Below are 25,923 nucleotides of genomic sequence, written 5' to 3'. Positions count from 1 at the left end.
TAGGAAAAAAAGATGCTATTATGAAAGTGGCACGGGGAGGGATAACAATGGCGTTTTGTTGTAACTGTTTATTTATTTTGCCTTTGAGCCTCCTGAGGTTTCAGGAATGGTGCATGCTGGGAAGGGTGAAAGCTGTGGATTCTCGACGGGTTTGTAGGTCATTGACTGGGAATTCTGTGTCAGAGTCTGCAAGTCTTGGCATTACAGAAAGTCATCAAAAGTAAATGTGTGGAGAAAACAGAGAGTGCTGGGTACTGCAATAAAATACCAACTTGCTACCAATTTTTTTAGTTTTTGCACAAATATTAAAATGCACATTTTAGGCCTAAAGATTTGTTAAACCCCCATACATTATATATTTTCTGAAGGCAAAGACCCTGGAGAAGAAAATAGCACATTTTCTAAATAAAGAAAAAAATGTGCTAAAGTTTATTTTAGTGTACACAGGGGGGACCTCAAAATTGCTTGTGCTTTTTTTTATTATATGTTACTTTATTTTTTTTAAACCATTTTTTACATTACATTTTTTATTTTGTGTCTATAAAGACACAAAATACAGTCGAAATACTTGTACAGGTCATTAATATTACTTCCCCTGAAGAAGCCAATGTTTGGCAAAACATATAGGGGCTTATTGCCTGTAACCTTAATCATCAACATCTTGGCCAATATTGTATGTACATTTTGCTCTGTGATTGTCAACGCACCTGTGTATGTATTGTATGTCCAACTTTTTGTAATAATAAAAATATATATTTTTTATGTATCATTTTATATGTTCCCAGGCACCATTATAATCCCCTTTCCCTATCCCTCCCTACTTTGTTAAACATAATTTGGGATGAGGTGCCACATATTTTGAGGACTTTCCAGCCATATTCCATTTTCTCTGTGTTCTGCTACATGTTTGTGATTAAAAAATAAAATAAAAAAATCCCAATAAGTGTATAGGTTTTGGTGATTAGACAAAAGATATCTCCCATGGGACTTTGTTGCAACAATAGAAATCACATAATTATGAATTGGTGTAAAAAAAAATGTAAAAAAAAACTTTAATTGAACAACAGGTTTAAAATCATCTGGTCTAGGCAGGGAAAGAGCAAGAGTAGGAAGTGACTCAGATACTTACTAGCTCACCTAGCATGCACACCAAGCTCCCTAGGCCTGCTGATTGGCCAGGTATTGCATAATGTGCAGTAATATCTCTAGCACACCCTGCTGGAGAACACTCACACAGCATGTGACTGAGAATAATCACTGTACACTTAGGGTTCACACTAGGGCGGTGCCGGCATTCGTGGTAAAGCACCGCTAGTTTTAGCGGCGCTTTACTGCTGTTATAACGGTGCTTTTCGGCTCCTAGTGGGGTGCACTTGACCCCCGCAAGAGGACAAAGAAAAGGTTAAAAGCATCCATGTTGCGGCGCTGCCGGAGCACTTTGCAGGCACTTTGGCAGCGGTGCCCATTAATTTCAATGGGCAGGGCATTTTGGGAGCAGTGTATACCCCCAAAGATGCTGCTTGCAGGAATTTTTTCCCCGTCTTGCAAGCGTACTGCCCAGTGTGAAAGCACTCAGGCTTTCACACTGGGGTGGCTTGAGTTCCGCTTTTTTTTAGATGCTTTACAGGCACTATTTTAAGTGCTAAAACGCCTGAAAAGTGCCCCAGTGTGAAAGGGGTCTTATGACGCGTACACATGGTCGGAGAATCCGTCGGAATGCGTCTTATCGGACCGTGTCGTCAGATAATCCGACTGTGTGTGGTATGCATCGGACTGATTCCGTCCGAATCTCCGTCGGACCCAATTTTCCAACATGTTGGAAATATTTCCCGACCAACTGGGCCGGTCGGACGTAATCCGATCATGTGTAGAGAATTTTGATCGGACCAAGTGCCACGCATGCTCAGATCAAATTCCTACATCAAAGCTATTGGCTACTAGCCTGAATCTAGTCCCATCGTAACGAAATTATGTCATCACGTTCTGAAAGATCGGATTTTTCGACAACTTAGTCCGACCGTGTGTATGCAACAGTTTCGGACACAATCCGTCAGACTAAATCTGACGGACAAAATCCGACTGATTTGGTTGTGGAAATCTCCGATGTGTGTAGAGCGCACAGCCAGCACCCAACTAAGCTAACACTTCACTAACAGATCACAATACACAACAAAATGAATTTAGGAAATCAATACATCCCTACATTATATACATTGTTATTGTACTAATAACACTGACTGGGAAGGGGTTAAACATCTATGGTAATTAAGGCGTAAATGTGTGCCTAACGATCTGAAATATATGAAAAGTGTGCTGCTTTTTACTAAAGAGCTCTGTTTCTTATCCCTGCTTTGCACATGCTAAACTCAGAAGTAGGTAGCAACGTACGGGTACATCACTTTGCCACAGCGGTCGCTCGCCCGCAGCACATTGCAGCTGGGCAGTCGCCAGGACGTGTGAAGGGAGCGGATGTAAACAAATGGCATCCATGTACATCTATTCCGTTTATGTCAATTTTTAGGCAATAACATTTTTTTTTTCTACTTTTGTCACCTCTGATTGGTCTCTGCAACAACTTAATGGATGCAAAAATGTACACCGATGTAAACTGAACTGAAGTGCAAACTGATGTAAACTGAGATAAACTGAACTGACCTAAAAACCGGATTTGTGCAAACTGATGTAAACTGAATCTGTTTTAGGCCCCTTCACACAGACGTTTCCGATTTCAGGCGGACCCGATCAGAACATCAATTCTAATCTATGGAATGGCGAGTATAAATCTGTCCATTTACATCCACCTACCTACATCCAAAATCAAAGACAGATGGATGAGGGTGCGTCTGCCATTTGATCGAATCGGATGGCAGTTGGGTGTAAACGGACAGGCAGTCCGTTTACATCCGGTGGCCCATAGAGGAGAGTGGTCTGTGTCCATGTCTGCTCTGCATGAGCGGACCGGACATGGACCTGTCTTGCACCTGCTCAGCAGGAATAAGCAGAGGGATCCCCTGCTGAGCAAGCATATCCCAGCTGCAGTCCGTCCCGTGTGAAAGCGGCCTTTATGAAAAAAAGTAACTGAATGAATAAAGATGATGTTGGTGTGAAGGGGGCCTTTGTTTTGGATAGAATGGGAAAAAGGTTAGAACCTCAGTTTACTGCTATACCTTACTCCATTTTCCTTCACTGTTCTGGGGACAGCCTTTTAGCAGACAGGATATGGGGGAAATCTGTAATAGGGAAACGGACAACAATAAAGCTTCACAGCACTTTTCGTATTCGTTTACTTTAACCACTTCACCCCCGGAAGGTTTTACCCCCTCAATGACCAGGCCGATTTTTTGTGATACGGCACTGCGTTACTTTAGCTGACAATTGCACGGTCTTGCAATGCTGTACCCAAATAAAATTGATGTCCTTTTTTCCCCACAAATAGAGATTTCTTTTGGTGGTATTTGATCACCTCTGCGGTTTTTATTTTTTTGCGCTATAAACAAAAAAGACCATCAATTTTGAAAAAGAAGAAAACTATATTTTTTTATTACCGTAAAACATGTCCTTATAAAATAAAAATAAAAAATCGAATTTCTTCATCAATTTAGACCAATATATATGGTATAGGTTTATGGCATTTTTATTATTTATTTATTTTTTACTAGTAATGGCGCCGATCAGTGATTTTTAGCGGGACTGTGACATTGCGGCGGACAGATCGGACACGTAGCTGACATTTTTGGCACTTTTTTGGGAACCAGTAACATTATTACAGTAATCAGTGCTAAAAATATGCTTGCTGTGTTGCTGTGAGCCCTTGTACACACGGTCGGACATTCCGACAACAAAATCCGTCGGATTATGTCCGACGGATTTTGTCCGAAACTGGTGTTGCATACACACGGTCGCACAAAGTTGTCAGAAAATCCGATCATTCAGAATGTGATGACGTTATTTCCTTACGACTGGACTACGTTCAGGCTAGGGGCCAATAGCTTTGGTCTTGTAATTTGATCTGAGCATGCGTGGAACTTTGTCCGATCGTTAGTAGAGAATTCCGATCGGACAAAGTTCCACGCATGCTCAGATCAGATCAGATCAGACCATGTTGTCGGAAAATGTTATAGCCCAGCTCTAAAACTTTGTCAGTTGGATATTCAGACGAAAACAGTCCGATGGAGCCCACACATGGTCGGATTATCTGACAACACGGTCTGATCGGACATTTTCTGTCGGAATGTCCGACCGTGTGTACAAGGGCTTAGAGAGATTTCCCATAATTTCCTGTCTTGGGTACAGCTTTTTTTACCAGACAGGAAGTGATAGAATTTTCCCAATGTAGCCTCCAATGACAGTGGAACCGAACAGGAGTACTATTCCTCATCCACTCTATCCAAAACAGAAAAAATATTTGGGTATACAGTAGATAAACTTTAGGATTGGAGGAGTTTCAACTGAGCTGTCCTGTGGCTAGCCAGAAGTTGTGCCCCTAGAGCAGGGGTAGGGAACCTATGGCCAGATGTGGCTCTTTTGATGGCTGCATCTGGCTCTCACCTCTCAATCCGCGGATTGCGTGGTGTGCCGATCCGTGGATTGTGCCCGTAGGAAAGGCAGCAGCTTCAGCCTAGCTCTGGAGCTGCTGCCATCTTGATACACCCGGCAGCGACCTAGGTGAGCGGCGCGCTGATGTCATCATCACCCGCCTCAACTGCTTGTGGATCTGCCTGCCTGTGTAGTGGTAAGCAGACAATCATAGGGGAGATGTGGATATTACAGTGGGGGGGAGATGACGTGGATATTACAGTTATAATTGAAATTAGTCGATTAATCGATTAAAAAAAGAAAAAAAATTGTTTTAAACATATTGTATGGCTCTCGTGGAATTACATTTTAAAATATGTGGCGCTCATGGCTCTCTCAGCCAAAAAGGTTCCCTACCCCTGCCATAGAGGTTTCAGTGTTGTAAGAACAATGGTCACTGTTGGCTCATTTATGTACTATAGCCTACCATTTTTCTGTTTTGAATTTGATACCAATCTTCAAGCCTAAGAGGCAAATCAGTTATCTGGCTGACAGGCTTTGTGTTTGGGTAATGAAATGTTCATTGATCTGGCTGTGGTTCAGCCACTTGGAGTGCCAGCAAGTTTTGTAATAGATTCTGTCATACATGTTCAGATGGCACTGATCCAGAGGCTCTGAATCTTAGCCATGGTCTGATAAATGAGAGGAGGTTAGCATTAATTGGATAATGTAGACTTTCATGGCCATTGTCTGAATCCATCTATTGTTCTATAAAGACCCAGAGGAAGAATGAACAGTAATTTTAATATCTTATGAACGTCGAATGTCTGTCACACATTCATTTTGCATCAGGTATGGTGTAGTTGCCATGCGCAGTTACATGACTTATGCCATGGCACTGGTCTTCTAATCTCTATCAGGGGATCTTGGGAGGTTGATGTTAGAAGGCATTAGTCACATGCAGGGCCTTTTTTTTCAGAGAATAGGTGCAGGAACTCCCCCTCACCAACCCCTTTTCTCCACCCCTACCCATCTCTGAGTACTGTTCCTTGGTTCCACCCCCTACCTGCTCTTTTTTTTTTTTGAAAAAAGAACGTTTATTGAGCATACAAAATACATAGGATAACAGTAACACATATGGGGTGCAACATACACCAAATATACGGATAAAAAACAGCTGCTAACAATACCACAGGCTGAAAAACACAAGGAGGGGGGGGGTTCTTTGTTTACAGGTTGCACATTACATAAAAAGCAAGGGGCAATATAGTGTGTTCAGATATGGGGGGAAAAGAGGAACTCAGAGGTTGGGGATCATATGCCGAGCCATAGTACATTCTACTCAAAGTAATTCACAGAGAGGAGCAGGAAACCATTATTATAAGGGCGGGAAGCCCACCTACAACCACGGAGACAGCTAGACACGCCGGGCCGAACCCGGGTAGGTGTAAGGAGGCGTACAGACCACAAACTACACTAGTCGGTACATGTATCTGAATCCCCCATCCATTTATCCCACAGCTTGGCAAACTTGCTCGGGCAGCCTCTATGCATATACAGCAGTTTTTTATAGGGGAGAGTGGCATTGACAGCCGCCTTCCATTGTCGGGCGGTGGGGGGCGCAGAGCGCAACCAGGTGCGGGCTATCTGCAGTCTGGCTAGGTATAGGGTCTCCTGTAGAAAAACAGTCGGGATCCTTGCCTCCTCGGATACGAGGAGAATCCCCAGCAAACATTGGCGGGGGCATAGCGTCAGAGGGGAGCCCATTTGGTCATGAAGGAAGTCAACAATTTGCTTCCAGTAAACCTGCAACTCAGGACAGGACCAAAGGAGATGGTAGAACGTGGCCTGAGGATCACCACATTTAGGACATGCTGGATCATAGCCAGGTCTAAACTTGGACAGCCGCCCAGGGGTCAGGTATGACCTATGTAGCATGTAGAGGTGTGTAAGTCTGTCAGAAAGTTTCGGGGAGACCAGCTTAGGGGTGTCAAGTGCAGTTTCCCAGTCCGCGTCCTCGATAACCCCCACGTCGGCCTCCCATCTAGCCTTAAGTCGGTAGGCGCGGGCAGTCGCCCCAGGCGTGAGCAGGTTGGTGTAAAAAAAAGAAATCAGTTTCTTAGGGTAATCACCTAGCACGGCTGTTGCTATCGGAGGTGTTTCAAGCCTGGGGATATGGGAGCCAAACTGAGAGCTAAGGGCATGGCGGAGTTGAAGATACCTAAAAAACATTCTATTAGGGAGGTTGAAGTCAGTTTTGAGGGCCTGGAAGGGTCTGACAGAGCCATTGGTAATAACCTGGGACAGAAAGATAACGCCCCCGGCTAGCCACACAGAGCGGTCGGGGATCGTAGAGAGTTCGGGAAGTAGGGGATTGTCCCAAAGGGGGGTGTGGGAGTGAAACCTAGGGGCCCCAGTAATGGACGTGGCCTGCTGTCAAATCAAACAGTGGTGGGACAACATGTCTCTCATCGGGACGGAAGGTCCCCCGGAGCCACGCATAAGGAGACGGAGTGGGTGTACGACCAGGGTGTAGTGCGGGGAACATACCAGTGAGGCATAGCGATCTTTGTCAATCTGATTGAAATAGTAGAAATGGGACAGTTGAGCGGCCAGATAATAATAGTATAGGTCTGGTAGGGCGGTGCCGCCCAGGTGGGTAGGACATTTCAGAACACTCCATGAGAGCTTGTGTCGAGACGAACCCCAAACAAACGTGTTTAAGATGGCCTCCAAGGATTTGAAGGTTCTGAGAGGGATGCGCAGGGGAGCATGCCAAAACACATAGAGCAGCTTGGGGAGGAGAATCATTTTGACCAAGTTTACACGGCCCATCACCCCAAGGGGGAGACGGGACCAAGTCTGGGTTTTTTGCTTAAGCAGGGTGAACAAGGGTTCCACATTTAAAAGGGTGTAGTCAGTCAGCAATCGTGAACATTGCACTCCCAAATATTTCACCTGACTTGCCCTGACCAAGGGCATTGCCGCCTGATCAGCGGACGGGGCACCCAAGTCTAAAGGGAGGATCTGGGACTTGGACCAGTTAATACGTAATCCAGAGTATTCCCCAAACTGCTCTATCAGTCGCAGGGCTGCTTGCAAGGAGGGACCCGAGTCTTCGAGGTATAATAACATATCGTCAGCGTATAAACTGAGGGTTTCCGTCAAAAGGCCCGAACGCAGGCCCTTAATTTGCGGGTGAGCACGGATGGCAATGGTCAGCGGCTCAACCGCGAGGGCATACAGGAGGGGGGACAACGGGCAACCCTGGCGAGTACCCCTAGACAGAGGGAAAGGATCCGAGATCCTGCCATTAACCTGGATCCGGGCAGTGGGAGCGCTATATAAAAGCTGAATCCACTTAATGAAGTTAGGGCCAAAGCCAAAGTTAGTCAGGCATTCCCATAGGTAGCTCCATTCAACGGAGTCAAACGCCTTCGCGGCATCTAGACTCACGACTACCCAGGAGCCGATGTTATCGTGAGTGGCCTGCAGATTCATAAAGAGTCTGCGGAGATTGAAGGCAGTATTTTTGTTAGGCATGAACCCCGTTTGATCTGGATGTATAAGGCTGAGGACAACTTTATTGAGTCGCAGGGCCAGAATTTTAGCCAGGATTTTTACATCCAGCTGTAGGAGGGAAATCGGGCGGTACGACTCTGGGTAGTAGGGGTCCTTACCGGGCTTGGGTATGAGAACAACAAGGGCCTCTCCCATGGAGGCGGGAAGGGACATTGTATCAAACATATGGGTGTATAACGTGTGCAGTTCTGGGATTAGTGTGTCTTGAAAGTGAGAATAAAATTCCAGGGGCAGCCCGTCCGAGCCAGGCGCCTTGGAGGATGGGAGGGAGGCAAGTGCCTCGGCAATACAGTCAGGGGAGATGGGGGCTTCCAGGAGGGATCTCTGCTCTGGGCTGATAGAGGGGAAATCTATGGAGTGAAGGAATTGGGTGAGGTCAGCGTGCGTGTGTCTGGTTGTGGAGGTATATAGAGTGGAGTAGAACATTCTGAACTCACGTAGAATCAGGTCAGGGTCGGAGATCAAGTCGTCGGCGGCGCCACGGAGCTGGACCACCACCGGAGGGCTATGGTCAAGCCGGGCCATATAAGCTAGCAGTTTGCCCGCCCGCTCGCCGTGTTCAAACACACGCTGTCTACTAAAGAAAAGGCCCTGCTTCGCTTTCTCATAATGAAGGTGATCAGTCAGTCGGGATTGGAGGCGGAGCTGGGTGGCATGCTCCAGGGAAGGATCCGTCACAAACAGTTGCTCAAGGGATTGTAGGCGCTCCTCAGCCTGTGTCAGTGCCTGTCTAGAATTAGCCTTGTACCTGTTAATACGGGTGATCAGGAGCAGCCTAGCATGAAGCTTAAATGATTCCCATATTGACCCAGGGGACGCAGATCCCGCGTTTGAACGGAGAAAAAAAACTAGTTCCCTCTGTAGGTCCTCCAGATCTGGGATAACCGTGAGCCAGAAGGGGTTCAGTCTCCACACACGGGGGGGGACAGTCGCAGGCAGTCTCAGCGTCAACCAGTATGGGGAGTGGTCCGACAGCACCCTGGCGTCGAAGCCGACCTCCAATAATTCGGGAAGCAGGGAGGGAGAGAGCAGGGCCATGTCTATACGAGACATAGCTCGGCGGGCGGGAGTGAAGCAAGAAAAGGCCTGTGCTGTTGGATGCTTATGTCTCCAGGAGTCTGTCATGGCCAGTTCAGCTGCAAATCTACCGAACCTAGTGGTATGAGGGGGGGAAGACGTGCGGTCAGGTGCGCCAAGTCGGTCGAGGCCGGGGTTGATGGTCATGTTGAAATCACCTATCCAGATTACCGGGACTGTAGGGAATTTGGTCATAAAATTAAGACCTTCATGCAGGGCCTGAAACTGGAAGGGTGGTGGTATGTAAAACGCCATAATAAGCATCGTCAGGCCGCTCACAGTGGCATGTAAAAATAGAAATCTACCGTGAGGGTCTGAGCATAGGTCATGTAACTGGAACTGCACAGTTTTAGCAATTAAAATGGCTACACCTCGGGAATGGGAAGTGTGAGGGGCGCTGTACATCCAGCCGACCCAAGGTTTTCTAAGCGCCCTTTGGGACTGGCCTGTAAGGTGAGTCTCGACGAGGATCGAGATGTCCACTTTCAGGCGTTTGAGGTGAGTAAGGACGGCTAATCTCTTGGGTTTAGCGCCAAGGCCCCTGACATTCCAGGTTACAAATTTAAGCGCAGCCATGGAACATGTCGGCACAGATTAGACTAGTGTAGGCCCCCGGCCCAGAAAGTTCGGGCATGCAGGGCGCCTGGGCAACCTCTGGATCCTCCCTGGCTGGCAGCAACAAATACAAGAACACATTTGCAATAAAGTTACAGCTGTAAATAACACAATATAAAACACATAAAACCAGTAAAACAGTCATAACAATGCCTACTCTGGACCAGCGGGGCAAAACAAAAAAACTGTCACTCGCCGCAGCCGCGGTAGTGACTGCTGGCCAGGGAAACAACACAAACATGGGCGCAATTATAACGAACTGCAGAGCAGACAGTGCAGCGGGTTGCAGTGGGTGTACTTTCCAGAGCAAGAGTCAGCAGGTCGTCTGAGAGACCAAGTAAAAGCAAAAAAGGGGGGGGGGAAATGAAAAAAAAGGGGGGGGGGGGGAACCCAGGCATGTGGAAAAATGGGCCAAATAGGGGAGACAAGGAGTTCAAGCAGTACATGGTTACCTCCGTGTGCATCAGTAGAAATAAGGAGGGAAGGGAGAGAGGGGAGAGTGGAAAAAAATGGAGCGAGACAGGGGCAAGGGTAGCACGTCCCAGAACATGACCCCCCTCACGATCTGCGCCATCACACCGGTGTTCATCATAGAGAAAACAATAAAGGGTGCACGGGAGTCTGGCAAAGGAGGGGAGGCAGAAACTGTGAATCCAGGGCACAGAGAGAGTTCAGCGGCGGTCACCGCAGAGGGCAATCAGCACAGCGTTCTCCCATGCAGGGGGGGATAGCAGCAAAAATGGAGGCAGTCCATAGGGTCAAAGGAGAAAGAAGAGGGGGGGTATGGCAGAGGGAACAGGAGAGGGCAGGGATCACTCACGGTAGCCAAGGTGGATGGGTAGGCACTACTCAGGGGCTGTAGTGGTCAGCTTTCAAGCAGGGCCTTGCACCGCATCCCGTTCCAACCATGACGAGGCCGCAGCAGGATCTTCAAAGAAATAGGTCTTGCCCTCGCGGGTCACCCGGAGTCGAGCTGGAAACAACATTGCATATGGCAAATGGCGAACTCGCAGCTGGCGCTTGACCTCCGTAAATTGTGCTCGTTTTCGTTGGACCTCCGCCGAGAAATCTGGGAACACTGCCACCGTAACATTGTCAACCGGGATATTTCCACGTTCGCGGGTGAGGCGAAGCACCGTATCCCGGTCTCTGTAGTTAAGTAGCTTGGCAATGAAAGTCCGCGGGGGTGCTCCGGCTGGAGGCGGACGGGCCGCCAGACGATGCGCTCGTTCAATCACGAACGTGGAGGAGAAAGATTCCCTACCTGCTCTTTTAGAAAATACAGAAGCAAGTACCTTTTTGTGGTGATAAGTTATTTGCATGGAATATGTTAATGATAGCAAGAAAAGCAGTAAAATAGATCCCCTGCAGCCAGTCATAATAGAGCCCCCTCTAGCAACAATAGACCCCCCCCAGCGACAATAAATCCCCCAGCAACAATAGAACCCCAGCAGCAACAACAGATATCCCCACAGTCAGCATCAGTAGACCCTCCAGCAGCCAGCAACAATAGACCCTCCCTCAACAGTAGATCTCTCACAGCGAACGCCCCCCCCCCCAGCAACATAAGACCCATTCCCAGCAACAATAGGTCCCCCACCAGCAACAACAGACCCCTCCCTGTAAAAATAGATCCCCTCCAGCTAGAATACATCCTCCAGCAGTCAGCATCAATATTCCCTGCAGCACTCCCCAGCACCCCTTGCCATTACCTACAGTCAGTGCAGGAAGTGCTTAGAACTGCATTCCCACTGAAGAAAGCCCTGGACACATAACAGATAATTTCAAGTTTGCAGTCAGGTATACCATTTGCTTTTACTTAGTTATTTTCTGTCTTACTTTTGAAATAATTAGGTTTTCTGAATTTGGAGCAGAAACTTTAGCTAACAGGCACCTACAAAATCTGACAGCTGATACTCTGTCAGCTGCATTCCTTAATGCTAATGCTGTGTCACAATCCCTGAGTGCGCATACCAGTACTATTAGTGACCTTTTAGGTGCCTTTTTAGCCTGCAGTAGCAGTACTATATAACAGGCATTTGAGAACATTTGAGGATATATACTGGTTAAGGTGAACACTGCCCTATTCTATGGCAGCTAACTGCAAAAAAGTTAAACCGAATTTCAGCCAGTAAAAATAGTGGGTAATATAAGAACATTCATTAACCCAACAAAATGTTCTCAAGTGCCCTTTAAGCATACAGCCCTAATAGCGGGTGGGTGTATACGTACCCCTGGAGATAGCTATAAATACCTGGCACTTGTTTAGCATTACTAAGTTGGCTATCTTTGGGGCTCATCTGAAAGGTGGTGCACATGACACTGTTCCTTTAAGTCTGTTCACTATAGATGGCTGATGTGCTGTAAGGGGCAGTATCTATTGACATTAACTGTGGGCAGTAAGGGGTTAAGCACAGTTGTTCCGCTCACCACTCCTGATACACCAATGGGTCAGGTCTGGAACACTTGGCAGTCAGTTGTCTCAGAAGGCTCTGTCTCTCAGCTCTGGTCCCCAAACTGCCCTGTGTGGGCAGGTCCACACTTTCTGTTTCCACACCACTATGGTAATGATGAGGCACATTTATGTTATGTGAAATACATCTACCTTGACCACTACTGGTGATCTCTGGTGTCATTTTGGCTATTTTGATATTCAAATAAACTTTACTTGGAGCACACTTGAGGTGTAGTCATTTCTTGTTTTGACAATTTACCATGGAGGGGAGCCAGGGCTAGCACTTAGGTGTGTGTTCCAGTGGGTGTATCAGTTACACCCGAAGCAGTGCGTTCTTTTCACTTGGACTTCCACACCGCTCTACTATGGCCTCGGGTCTCTACACAGTCTTTGCTCCCTATGGTGTAGGGCTCAGACACCAGTAACAGGTTTGCACTTCCTGGCTTCCTACATTAGACTGCTAGACCTCCAGTAATTTGCCCGGTAAAAAATTCAGTCTTCTCCTCCTCTGTGTGTACGGAATCTTGGATGCTGCTTGGCGTATTGTAAGTGGAATACTTTGTGGCATTTGCGTAGTAATGGCTTTCTTCTGGCAACTTGACCATGCAGCCCATCTTTCTTCAAGTGCCTCATTATTGTGCATCTTGAAACAGCCACACCACATGTTTTCAGAGTCCTGTATTTCACCTGAAGTTGTGTGAGGGTTTTTGTTTGCATCCCAAAACATTTTTCCTGGTAGTTGTGGCTGAAATTTTAGTTGGTCTACCTGACTGTGGTTTGGTTTTAAAAGAACCCCTCATTTTCCACTTCTTGATTAGAGTTTGAACACTGCTGATTGGCATTCTCAATTCCTTGGATATCTTTTTATATCCCTTTCCTGTTTTAAACAGTTCAACTACCAATTCCCGCAGATCCTTTGACAATTCTTTTGCTTCCCCCATGACTCAGAATCCAGAAATGTAAGTGCAGCCCTGGATGAAAGATGCAAGGATCTGTCAGAAGTCCAGAAACTCATTGACCTTTTATACACACACACACACACACTAATTACAAGCAAACAGATCACAGGTGAGGATGGTTACCTTTAATAGCCATTCAAACCCCTTTGTGTCAACTTGTACGCATGTTATCAGGCCAAAATCACCATAATATGTAAACTTTTGATCAGGGTCATTTGGGTTTCTGTTGCCATTATGATTTAAAAAGGGTAAACACAGTTGATTGATAATAAATGGCTTCAGCCAAACACTAACCATGAGTGAAAGAAAAGTTTTTGTGTTATCATTCATATTCTCTGAAAAATGGCCAAGAAATCATAAATTCTGCCAGGGTATGTAAACGTTTGAGCACAACTGTATGTATGTATATATATATATACTGTATGTCAAAATTTACTATATACTACATGATATCACTACAATATTGTATTATACTATATATATATATATATATATATATATATATATATATATATATATATATATATATAGCTCTTCATTCACTCCCTCGTTATCTCTTGCCTTGACTATTGCAACTCCCTTCTTATTGACCTGCCTCTCCATAGGCTATCCCCTCTTCAATCTATCATGAATGCTGCTGCCAGACTTTTCCACCTTACCAACCACTCAGTGTCTGCCAACCCTCTCCTCCAATCCCTAAACTGGCTCCCAATCACCCAGCGAATTAAATTCAAAATACTAACCACGACATACAAAGCCATTCACAACTCTGCCCCGAGCTAGATTACCAATCTTGTCTCCAAATATCATCCAAACCATCCTTTCTGCTCTTCCCAAGAACTCCTACTCTCAAGAGCTTTCTTCTCTTACTCCCATGCTCGTCTCCGGGATTTCTCCAGAGCCTCTCCCATCCTCTGGAACTTGCTACCTTAACCTGTCCAGCTATCATCTACTCTTGCTACATTCAGGCGATCCCTGAGAACGCATCTCTTCAGGGAAGCCTATCACGTCTCCAACTAATCTTTTACCACTTCCATCAGCTCATTCCCCAGTTAAAACCTTTTGTACCACCTGCCCCACCCTATTAGATTGTAAGCTCTTCTGAGTAGGGCCCTCTTAATCCTCTTGTATTTTATTGTATTATAATTGTATTGTTTCCCTTTTATATTGTAAATCCTGTAAAATAATAATAATACTACTACTTGCCAATATTTCTGTAATTGGATGTACTATATAATACAACTATAACAGGGGTCTTCTGGGGCAGTGTCTGATATGAATAGTTCTCTATATAAGGGACTGTAAGATATTTTTTGCGCTATATAAATGTAACAAAATAAACTCTTTAAGCTGTAAAACAAAATCGTGTAAAGTCAGAGCCCACTATTGCATGTCACATTTTGTTCATGACCTTTTGCTCTCTTTTTTAAAATCTTACTCCCCTTTTCTTCCAACATATGGTTATTGTCATAGTGTAAAGGCCTGTGGAGGGATTTTTTTTATTGCACAATCATTGTCCTAATAAGGGAATAATTTTAGATGTTTTGGTGACGGAATGTACAAAAAAAAAAAAAATACAGGCTGTGTCTCCTTTGCTCTTGCTGATTGAAGAGGATGCAGTGGGGCTTGCCAGGTTCACACTCAGTTTGGCTAGCTGTTGTAACAATGTTGACGGGTTTATGGGCCATTTAAAGAAGACATTTTTAGAAAGATGATTTTACAAGCGTCACCTTGTCCCAAGCTTTTCAAATGAAATGTTTCCCCTGGCCCAGGCTGGGACTGCATCCTTGATTTTGGTGGAATTCTGACTCATTTAATAACTAATTATTTTTTTGACTTGTTTATCAATTTCAATATCAACATACTAAAAAGCTATTTTAGTGAGTGTTAGATAAATAAGACACAACGCTGTTTTGATGCACTTTAAAGGGCATTGTTATCTTAAAGTGTATGTCAAGCCAAAAAAAAAAATAATAATAATTTGTGCTACGTCTCTGCAGTACTGCACATTTCCCTAACTTTTATCACTTTAAAGACCCTGCAAATACAAAAAAATACTGATTAACCTGCCAAAAATACAGTCAGATCTTAAGTCCTGTTGTAGGCCGACAACTTACAGTTATTTGTGGTGTCAGCCCTTCCAGGTGTCTTTTTTGCTAAACTACTCAGCAACTCCCACTCTCAGATTTCTACAGCAGAAAGGCTAATCATTCTGATGTCTGGGATAAGAACCAGGAGGGCTAATTACTTACATGTGAGGTGTGCACAATACAGCTCTAAGTTTCTAAAAGATCTACTTTTTTATGCAATTATATCTAATGGCTATAACAAAATGATTTCAATTGTATGTTTAACAGACCAAAAGGAAGCAAATAAAACAATGTTTAGTGATATAGTTTAAATAAACTTTAAAGTACAGTTTTATTGATCCAGGAATAAAAAATGAAAACATCAGTAATCTGATAACAGATGGCTTAGTTGGTAACAGATGCCAGTTTACAGAAATATCAGTTTTAGATTCTGTTTATATCAGCGACCCCGCTGCAAGCTGTTGAGATTTTATGGTCTTGCAGCTCTCTCTTACCAGGTAGGGTATGAACTGGTTAAATGCTCCAAAAACAGATGACAACAAATTCAGTCGTTTTTTTATATTTTTATTATTCTATTTTTTAATTATTTTTTTACAATTTTAAACAGACCCCCTGATATCTCACTGATGAGACAAAGAAAGTGACTGAGGGCAGAGATTCCTCAGTCTCCTCTCTGCAGCCTCAGCTGCACTGGACAATGAAGGAGGGGTGCAGGGGTGGAATTTACTGGAACCGATTGCTTGTTTTTTCCTTCTGCACCCACTGAATGCTGGCAGGAGGGAGAGAAGGGGAAGACAACTTTCAAAGGTTGCAGGAGGAAAATTGAGGGGATCAGTTCCAGTAAATGTCGCTCCTGCCAACCCCCCGTCCAGGTTTCTGGGGTTGGCAAGGAAAGCTTGAGGTCTACCCATGACTTGCCTTAGTTAAATGGTAGATCGTGATCGCCGTGTTGACAACCCTTGGGGTAAAGGGAACAAAGATGGCACAAGAACTAGACACAGGGTCTAACCTTTCCTTACTCTATTGAAAACGAAAATAAAAAATGTTGCCTTTACGTAAACATTAATTTGCAAAAAAAAATAAATTGTGTTAACCCAGGAGTGTTTTCTTTTCACCAGTACTTTTCTAAATACTGACCTTAGAAAAATAACAATTTCAGTCATTTAGAGCAGCCTTTCCCAACCTTTGTAACTTGGATAAACCTCTGAAATAATTTTCAGATCACAGGTAGACCCTGCTAAAAATTATTCTACCTACATTTCCCGGTAAACCAGCATAATCCTTAAACTGTTAAACGTTTTACATAAAAGAATACAGCATTCGGATTACATAGAATATATGGCACCCAGAGCTGATTATTTTACAACAACCCCTTGCTCTATACACATATAATAATCATGAAAATAAATAAAAATGGATAAAAAAAACACAGACTGGTAAATTTGTTAACTTAACTTATCTGTAAGTGGAAAAGTGCACCTTACTTAGTGGTCAGTGGAGAAATATCTTTTTACATTGTTTGCCAGTGGGGTAATGCCTCCTTACATGGGTGGTTGGTGGAGAAATGTCCTTACACTTTGGTGAAAAAAAGCCACCTTGCTCTGGTGAGCAATATAAAAGAGAAACTCTGCAATAAATGGAAATCTGCCCCCTTATATTGGTAGTCATTGTAGGTGGGAGATCAATTTGTCACTGTTCAGTGCTCAAGGAACCCATTAGCAATCTCTAGAGGAATCATAGGGTTCTAGTGAACCCTGGTTGAGAAAGACTGATTTAGTGGTTAAAGCATTAAAAAATGATACTCTAACTACTAGAGCGGGGGATTGTTTACTATCTGTGTCCCACTGAATAGATTCCCCTTTACTTCCTATCCTGTTCACTTACAACAGGATGTGAGGGGTAATCTCTCAATTTCTCAACAGCTCCATTCAACAGAAGTCATTTGATAGATCGACTTCTGTTGAGCAGCAGTGGTCATACATTTCGAATTTCTCTTGCCCCTGCTGAATTTTGATCCATCTATGGCCACCTTTAACCTGCCACAGGAACTAGTGCCATCATTAGAAGATTTCCTCTTCTTGTAACAACTTACAAATTTGGATTTTACCATCATTTTCATTTCTGGTGACACTGGGCACTAGGACAAATGGAGTAGTGCAGCCTTTTTCAACCAGGGTGCCCAGGCAACCTGGGGTGCCTTAACGTTTCTTCAGGCATACCTTGGAAAAATGCTTAAAAAATGCCCCAAATTTGTATACAAGCCAGCAGATGGATGAAGCCTACCTTTTAGTTACACAAAGCCACAGATTTTCATTGTTCACCATTACGACCTTCTAGCTGTTGGCATCCTAACAACCAATGGTCCTTTCCTGTCCCTCTCTGTTAGCCTTGGGGTTACTTTAGCTGAGTAATGAAGAAAAACTGAGGGAGAAGAGAAACACTAGATTATTAGTCAGTACCAGTGTGCAAAAGTGTATTGGATTTGAAGGAATAAATCACCTCTAACGTTGGGTGTCCTACAGAAATAGAAAAAATAATACATTGTAGATACACTTTAGCTCAAAACTTTTGGAATTACAAAGAAACAACCCTTGTAGCCCCCCCACATACACACACTGCAGGGGTTAAATGCTTGTTAATTCTAGGGGATGAGGAATAATATGTAATACTTACCTCACTCTGGCAGGCTACCTCCATCTGTGCATCCGGTCCCTCAAAGCCTTTTCTATAAGGCACTCCAGGTCAAGGTTGCACAATGACACCATTAAGTCCACTGCAAGGCAAGGAGGATGAGGACCCAACCACAAGCCAGAGCAGGGGTCAGCCTATACATCATACGAAAGAGGGGCAACTGATAAAAAAAAAGAGTGACAGAGGGCTTTGTTTCCAAAACAGAAATACATGGAAGCTATTCTGGAGATGATTTGTTCAGGTAAAGAGGTTCCCCTAATTTACAGAACAGAAGCAGGTACTCCTTGCATCAGTTTGTTAAAATCTTTTCGATATGTACAGTATGGTGGGACAAAAAAGGATTTATCTTCTCAAGATACTGTTTATATCCAAGTGCTTTAATGCTGCAAAGACACTTGAGAATATTTTTACAGATTACCTACCTTTACATACATATTTAATAGAGCAGATTAAGTATCTTTGGTGTGTAAAAATTCCTTCCACCAAGGAACTCTATCCTTTTTTGTGAAGGGCAGCCGACATGAGAAACGGGAGAGATGGATTACAGGTTGGTTTTATAGAGTCTGTAGATTATACAGTATATAAAACCACAATTGAATTTTCACAATTTTTTGTAGAATTGCTTACAAGGAAAGTGTGCTTAACGATAATTGGTATGTACGACTCTAATTCGCAGTTGTTAACTCTTGTTAAGTATGCATTTCAGTGTAATGACTCAAACATTTTCAAAAATGATCTTGTCTTTGTTTGCTATAATTTGAATGTGGATATTATGTTTTTTGAATGTGTGTCTTTGCCAGTCTAAATGGTGAGTTTTGAAGTATATGCAAAGACAAAATACCTTTTTGTTTTTGTTAAAGTATGGAAAAATTAAAAACCCCTATCGAGTTATTATTTGGAGTCTGTGTCCCACAGGGGAAATTTCTCTTCACTTCCTGTCCTGAAGGCACAACAGAAAATCTCTCCAAAGTAAACGGAATTCCCATCTTAGAGAAATTTTACAAGAACAGGTATCTTCACCAAAGGATTTTTCATCATTTATTACTCTGGTGATAGGTCAAGAATTTGAATTTCACTTTCTGTCTCCGTGACAATGTCACCAGGTCAGAAAGACATATCAAACTGAGCAAATTATGACCAGTAAATGCACAGACACAGCCAGCGGAAATTATATGCAATTTATGAGATGCAAACTCAGATTTTTAATTAAAAAATCAAGTTATCAAGTCTGCGCTAAAGCACAGCTGTAACCAAAACTTATTTTTTTAGTACTTGTTTGGAATATCACTTCCTGTGTGGTCACTAGAGTAGGCAAGGTGAAATCTCCCCTGACAAAGACACAATTGGCAATAAAAACCTGACAGAGATGCTAACCTTTCCCAACCCAAGCAAATGAAAATGTTGGGTTTTAAATTTCAATTTTTTTACTAACAAATGGCAATTTCACATCCCTCTGATATCTGTTTTTGTATGCAAATTGAAAATTTTCATGCGAACATCATCACAATGTAAAATATCTGTACCTTTCCCACTGCAGAGTTACCTATGAGAGAGTTGATGATGATGAGGAGGAAGCTGCCAGAGAGAGACGCCGGCGAGCTCGCCAAGAACGGCAACGGCTGCACAGAGATGATGGAGATGGGAATGAAGTGAACTCTCAGAACAGGTAAATACAGTTCACTGGTGTTGGGTTTTTGTGTGTGTGCCTGTGCGTGTGTGTGTGTGTGGGGGGGGGGGGGCAGGGGGGCTTAGTAGTTTTGTGCCTGTTCATTGGTCACAACCTTTAAATTGAAAAGCCAGGGTAATACAAAGAAACACCCCTTAAGCCAATTACCATCAAGTATATGATAATAATGCTAGCTTACAGCTAGCCTTCGCACTTTTCTCCCTTGTATTCCTCTGCTCTCTGCTCTGCTCTGCTCGTAAAAGAAGCCTATTCTATTTTTCTGTTTTTACTACATTATTTTTCCCTGAACCTTGCTCTTGATGCCTCTTATATCCACATAAGGAGACAAAAAAAGGAAACAAAAAAAGAAAAGGAGGGCGCACCAACCTAGTGCATTACCACTAGTAGAGCTTTATTCAATAAAACAGAGCAAAGTATATACTCACAAACGAGTATTGATAGAAGGCATCATCAATAAGGCGAAATCCACTATTCTGAACATCGACAAGCCAGGACCTGACATCGAGTGGATCAAATGATACCTCAAACGATACTTCAAATAGCCATTTTGAGGTATCCTTTGATCCACTCAACGTCAGGTCCTGGCTTGTCGATGTTCAGAATAGTTGATTTTGCCTTATTGATTATGCCTTCTATCAATACTCGTTTGTGAGTATATACTTTGCTGTGTTTTATTGAATAAAGCTCTACTAGTGGTAATGCACTAGGTTGGTGCGCCCTCCTTTTCTTTTTTTGTTTCCTTTAGTGTACGAATACCCATTATTCTGAGGAGGGCTACAAGACGCTAAACATTACTATGTGAAGCTGGTTACACCACATATTGAGGAACTTGGCACCAGAGCGCAGGAGAAATATTTTTTTTCTTATATCCACATCACAAATCCCATAAGGCATCGGTGTCCACACAGTGCTGGAGGAAGGAGGGCAGGCATGTACTGGCCATTGGGACTACAGGGAGTTTCCCGGTGGGCCGATGGCTCAGTAGACCGGTTTCAGTGACAAAGTAATGGCTGCGAGGCTTGCCCTCAACTTTACGCAGTGATGTGAGAAAGATGAGAAAAATACAGAGGAGAATAAGTGAAATAATAAAAGAGGTTAGTGAGGACTCCTTATGTTATGCTACTTATGTTTTTTTCCACAATTACATATAGTTTTATATACTGTTTTTGTGCTTGTTTACAAAATGTAAGTGGGCTGGTCTGGATGAAGTCCAGGGCCAAATTTTTGTCCCAGTCCAGCCCTGAAGGAGGGCCAGGCAGCACGTCATCTGGAAGGGAGGGTAGAGGGCTACTAGCGCATTTCTAAGTACACGGAATGGCCAAATAGGAAACAAACATGATTTTTAGCTACCTGACTAGTTTTTCTCACTTTGTCTATTCCACCTGATTCCTGTTCGCTTCACAAAGGAAATCCAAAGAATGGCCCATGCAGTGAAAGCCTGGGAATATTTACTGTAGCTATCCAAACACAAGTCCAAAGCCTGCTGTGTTTAGCCGATACAGCCTTCAGCACATTCTTCACATCTGCAACCCTTCTGAGTGTATAAAATGCATGGTCCCCCACTGCCACCCTACAACCTTAATTTGATTGGAAGGAGGAAACAAAGCTCACAGAAGGCACAGGCATCCCAAACTGTGTTAAAACATTGCTGAAAGCTGTATCACATGAGCCCAGCTAATTTCAGAGAGGGGAGGGGAGCATTCATAGTCTTCTGTGAAGGTTCTATTCTTTATATTATTTTTTTTGGACAGTGGCACTTTAATGCACCCGTTTCACCAACTTGAAGAAATGGCCAGGAAGCCCACCTCCAATTTCCCATCCAAATGTCCAAAATGTTCAGGATCCTGATAACCAAACTCACTTTCCCTGGAACATATATTCTCAAACAAACCACTATAACCTTGGGGGCAGATATATCCAATCATATACCCTGTGCTTCCATTGGTTTCTTCCAGATACTTTGGTTTCCTCCCACAACTCAAAGACATGCTGGTAGGTTAAATTAGCCCAACTGAGCGAGCCAAGATGACTGCCTCACCTCCTAAGTGCTCTTAGTCCCCAGAGATAAAAGCACTACAGAAATACAAATCTCTATGTCGGATCCTCGAAATAGTAGTACAGTTTAAACAGGGGATCTGATCCTTCCCCACTCTATCAAAATCTTTAAAAAAAATTTTTTCGGCTGGACATACACTTTCTGTCCATATATATTCTAGGTCACTGACACAAAGTTTTGAATGCAGTGGGTCAGAATGAGCATCAAGCAACAAGCATTTGCAGAATAAAAAATAGCAAGGGCAGCCTCTTTGTTTCTCTTAGGAAAACTTACATTAGAAGAATGCAGCCCTACAGTGAATGTTTTGACTCTCAAATTCTACAAGTCCAATTTGTTTTAAGGAAAGGAAAACTCATGGGAAAATGATAACACAAATAGTGAACTGTCTATGGAATGCCTAAACTGTCTGCAGAGGACTGAAAAGCCAGAGTATCTCAAGTCGCCTTTAAGAATGTAAATATGGCAGAGAGTTAAAAGGGAGGTTGGAAGTAATTGTCAGCTTGTATGTTAGACACCACTTACATTAAATGATTATATGAGAATGCATTTCATCAATTATTCTTGCTTATTTGGTGTGTTCAAGGACCTAATAACACTATGGCGGTACAATGTTAAACTGTAAGTAAACTAAATATAAATGGTATATAGTTTTTGGCTGTTAATGTATACAGTATTTATAAACAAAACGTTGTATGTTTTTGGTAGCATGGGGAGGGGTTAGACCCTAAGCCAGGTCTTTATTGCTGTCTTTGATTATGAGACATTTTGTGTGGGCATGCGCCCTGGTATTTGTAATGCACTTCTGCTTGTATCAGCTTCTTACTTCTGATCATGGGCATTGTGGATGGGTTGCCTCTTTGAGATAGTACCTGTTTTATAATGTTTTTTGTGATCTTGTTTGACTCAAGGCAATCAACTTATAAATCTGTCACTATGTACTTTGGGCTATTTATTTTGTGACTGATTGCTGTTTTGTATTTATTTATTACATTCGGGGCATTGGGGTGTTCTTGTAGCAATGGTGTTTTGATTGTTGGGTCTGGGCTATTTAAACCCTGGCCCTGAAACATCATGTTGTTTGGTGTTTGTATTCCTATATTTGTGTGTTGGTAAAACCTTGCATTTTGGACTGTTTAATGACATCCACCATTTCACCTTAGCACCCATGATTGTTTAGGTATATGGCTGTAAGGAGTACACTGGATTTTTTAGAAATATGGGCCTGCTGAGTAGATTCCCACTCTTTATTTTCTTAGTGACTATTGTCACCAGGATAGAACATAATGGGAAATCCAACATCTTACAGCTGTTACCAGAACAAGAGATGAGGGAAATCTAATAATGGGGACACCTTTTCTGTTGACCATTTGTCTAAGAGGTCATTTTCTCACACTTTAATTAGATTTCCTCTCACTTCCTGTTGTGTTCTATCCCTTCTCAGGGAAAATAAAATTAAAAGCATAACATGGCATTACATTTTTTGGTCTGTTGCACAAGATTTAAAGTGAAACTCCAGCATATCAATCTGTCTTCCCATTGGGGTGATTAACCTAACTTCCTGTCCTGTAGACATAACCAGAATGTAAGAAGATATCTCCTCAAAGTAATGCTTAAAGTGAGACAGTAAAGCTTTGACAGTTGTTGGAAAAGGTGGGCAAAGTTTGTTCCTAATCAGTCCCAATGACTGATCTAAAATTTAACTTCCTGCCTTCAGCCTTCTCCACCTCTACTCAATTTATGAACATTTCCTTACCAAAGTGACAGCTTGTAATTAATAGTGGGGTCTGAACTGCACCACACCCAGTGGCAAATCTGGAAAGCTCTGGATGTCAGACTTGGTGTTGATTGAGTGGTAAGGCCATGGGCACACCAAAGGAGCAGTGGAAAATTATAGATTTTGGGTTCACTGACAAGGCAGGCATCGGTCAAGCATGAGTTTATCATTTGGGATGACGATATGTGGATGGTTTGGCACCCTCATTCTTCCTCTGCTCTAGGCCATGGCCTGTGCTGAAATCTAGGGAAAATAGTAAGTTGTCTTTAAGTGTGTCTATTTTTGCTCTTTGCATGAATACATTGTATCACTCAAAAATATCCTCTTGTGTTAAATAACTTTTTTCCAGAGCCCTTGGTGTTGAAGCAATTTTTTATATTTTACAGAGTTTTCATAATAAATATACATTAAAAATTATGTATTACAGCATTACAGTGGAAGAGAGCAGGACCAAGTCAATAACAAGCTCAGACCTTTCAGTGGATGATGAGGCTTCATTGTTGGAGAGGCTGGCCAAGCGAGAGGAGAGGCGCCAAAAACGCCAAAAAGAGGCCATGGAACGTCAGAAGGAATATGATCCAACCATATCTATAACAACCAATGAAAGTTTCTCAATTTCTAGAAGCACCAGGAATGGAGAGAATGAAGTCGAGGAAAATGATACTTCTCCAAAAGTGAATGACTCAGACCTTCATCAAGAAAAAAACAAAGTGGAAGAGACTGAAACAGTAGAGGAATTTACTGAGAAGAACGATAGTAGAGAAGTGCAAGAGGAAGAAGTAGAAACAGATCAAGTTGAGGTCAAGCAGGAAGTTCAGGAGGAGACACCTGAGGAACCTTTTGTAGAGGAGAATCAGGTAGAAGTGACTTTCCAAATTAAAAATGTGGACATATCGAAGGGTAAAACATATGGGGAAGTGACAATAGAGGCAGTAGTATCTACAGAAGATAGCGAGCAGGAGAAGAGAGAGGCAGAACATAGTAAAGCTAAGGAAACTGAGCAGATTGAGTCAGAGAAGGAGGCTGCTGAGGAAAGGGAAAGGATAGAAGAGGCTAAACGGGAGGCAGAAGAAAGAGAAAGAGCCGTGGCAGAAAGAAAGGCTGCTGAGGAGAGGGAAAGGATTGAGCAAGAGGCAAGACTTGAGGCTGAGAGGAAGGCAGTTGAAGAACAGGAAAGGATAGAGGCAGAACGAAGGGAAAAAGAGAGAGCCGAGGCAGAAGAGAGGGAGCGTCAGAAGAGGATGGAAGAAGAGAGGAGGGTGGAGGAAGAGAGGATAAAAGCAGAGCAAAAAAAGGCTGAGGAGGAAAGGAAAAGAAAAGAGGCAGAGGAAAAGAGAAAAGCAGAAGAGAAAAAGGCAGCAGAGGAAAAGAAAAAAGCAGAAGAGAAAAAAGCAGCCGAGGAGAAAGCTAGGTTAGAGGCCAAAAAGAAGGAAGATGAGAAAAAAGAGAAGAAACCAGACAGCAAACAGGTAAAAGACAAGAAGGTGGAGGAAAAGATTCAGCCGGCATTCCTAAAGAAGCAGGTACCTTTATTCCCTATAGCACTTTTTGCACCTGTTTTTTGGAGAATGGAATGCTGGCCAGAGTTTTGTGCCTTGCTTGCACACAATTTGCGAGCCTATAAAATGTACCATCACCTCCATGGGAATTTTATTTGCTTGGGATTTTCCTTAACACATTGCTTATTGCTTTCACTTTTTGAATGCATGATCATTCTTCAAGCTTTTCTTTGTTGGAGGATTAAATTAGCATGCCCTAGAGATAATAGATTGGCCTTTTGAGTCACGATTTTGAGTGTCACGTGTGGCACTACGTTTGCAATCAGCATTTGTGTGTTTCACAAGCTTCCACCCCACAAACCTTTGCTGAGCGGCAATCAACAAATTTGCTTTCAAAGAGCATATTGAAATATCTATAGGTGGAAAACGTTGTTAAAGCCACTTAAAATGTCACAGGAAACAAAAATAAAATAAAAAACAAATTCAATGAATGTCCCTAAACAGACTTAAACACATGAAAATATTTTCATAAAGTAGAAGAATGTATTATTCATGTTTCATTTTTGTCTTTGTAGGTTTTCTTTCAGGATAGAGTAAGACAATCTAAAGTATTAAATATCCATATGATGTTTCATTATAGGTGCCAACTCACCTACATGGGTTAACAATAATCCAAAAAAAAAAGTCAGGACTAAAAAATTTGAAAATCAAAAGCAAATTATCCCTAAATGCTGTAACCTCAGCCATTTAACTCTGTACCCAAATTCATTTTATATGAATTTCTTGAGACTGATACATTTTTCTATATAAAGAAAAAAACAAAAAAAAAGTTGGGTTTGCTTACACTTACCTTTAATTTCTTTCTCTTTAAAAATTATCCCACAATCATTGGTGGTCAGTGGCAATTTAGGACCCCTACCATT

At 42.9% G+C, this 25,923-nt stretch overlaps 1 protein-coding gene across 5 annotated transcripts in view; it reads left to right on the top strand.

The window, feature by feature from the left end:
* CALD1 (caldesmon 1) overlaps positions 1–25,923 on the top strand; it is a 238,067-nt gene that overhangs the window by 158,536 nt on the left and 53,608 nt on the right. For 4 of the 5 annotated variants that reach the window (XM_077468528.1, XM_077468529.1, XM_077468530.1 and 1 more), the window contains 2 exons: positions 19,522–19,650; positions 23,929–25,024. In XM_077468528.1, coding sequence (XP_077324654.1) covers positions 19,522–19,650; positions 23,929–25,024 — 1,225 coding nt within the window. The remainder of the gene's footprint in view (positions 1–19,521; positions 19,651–23,928; positions 25,025–25,923) is intronic. The other variant, XM_077468532.1, reaches the window with a different exon arrangement.

This window comes from Lithobates pipiens, unplaced genomic scaffold (genome assembly GCF_037356315.1).
Source record: "Lithobates pipiens isolate NorthernLeopardFrog02 unplaced genomic scaffold, aLitPip1_a1.2 Scaffold_8, whole genome shotgun sequence".
NCBI classification, from domain to species: domain Eukaryota; kingdom Metazoa; phylum Chordata; class Amphibia; order Anura; family Ranidae; genus Lithobates; species Lithobates pipiens.
The sequence above is the reverse complement of the archived record's forward strand: the minus strand, read 5'-3'. Positions and strand labels throughout refer to the sequence as shown.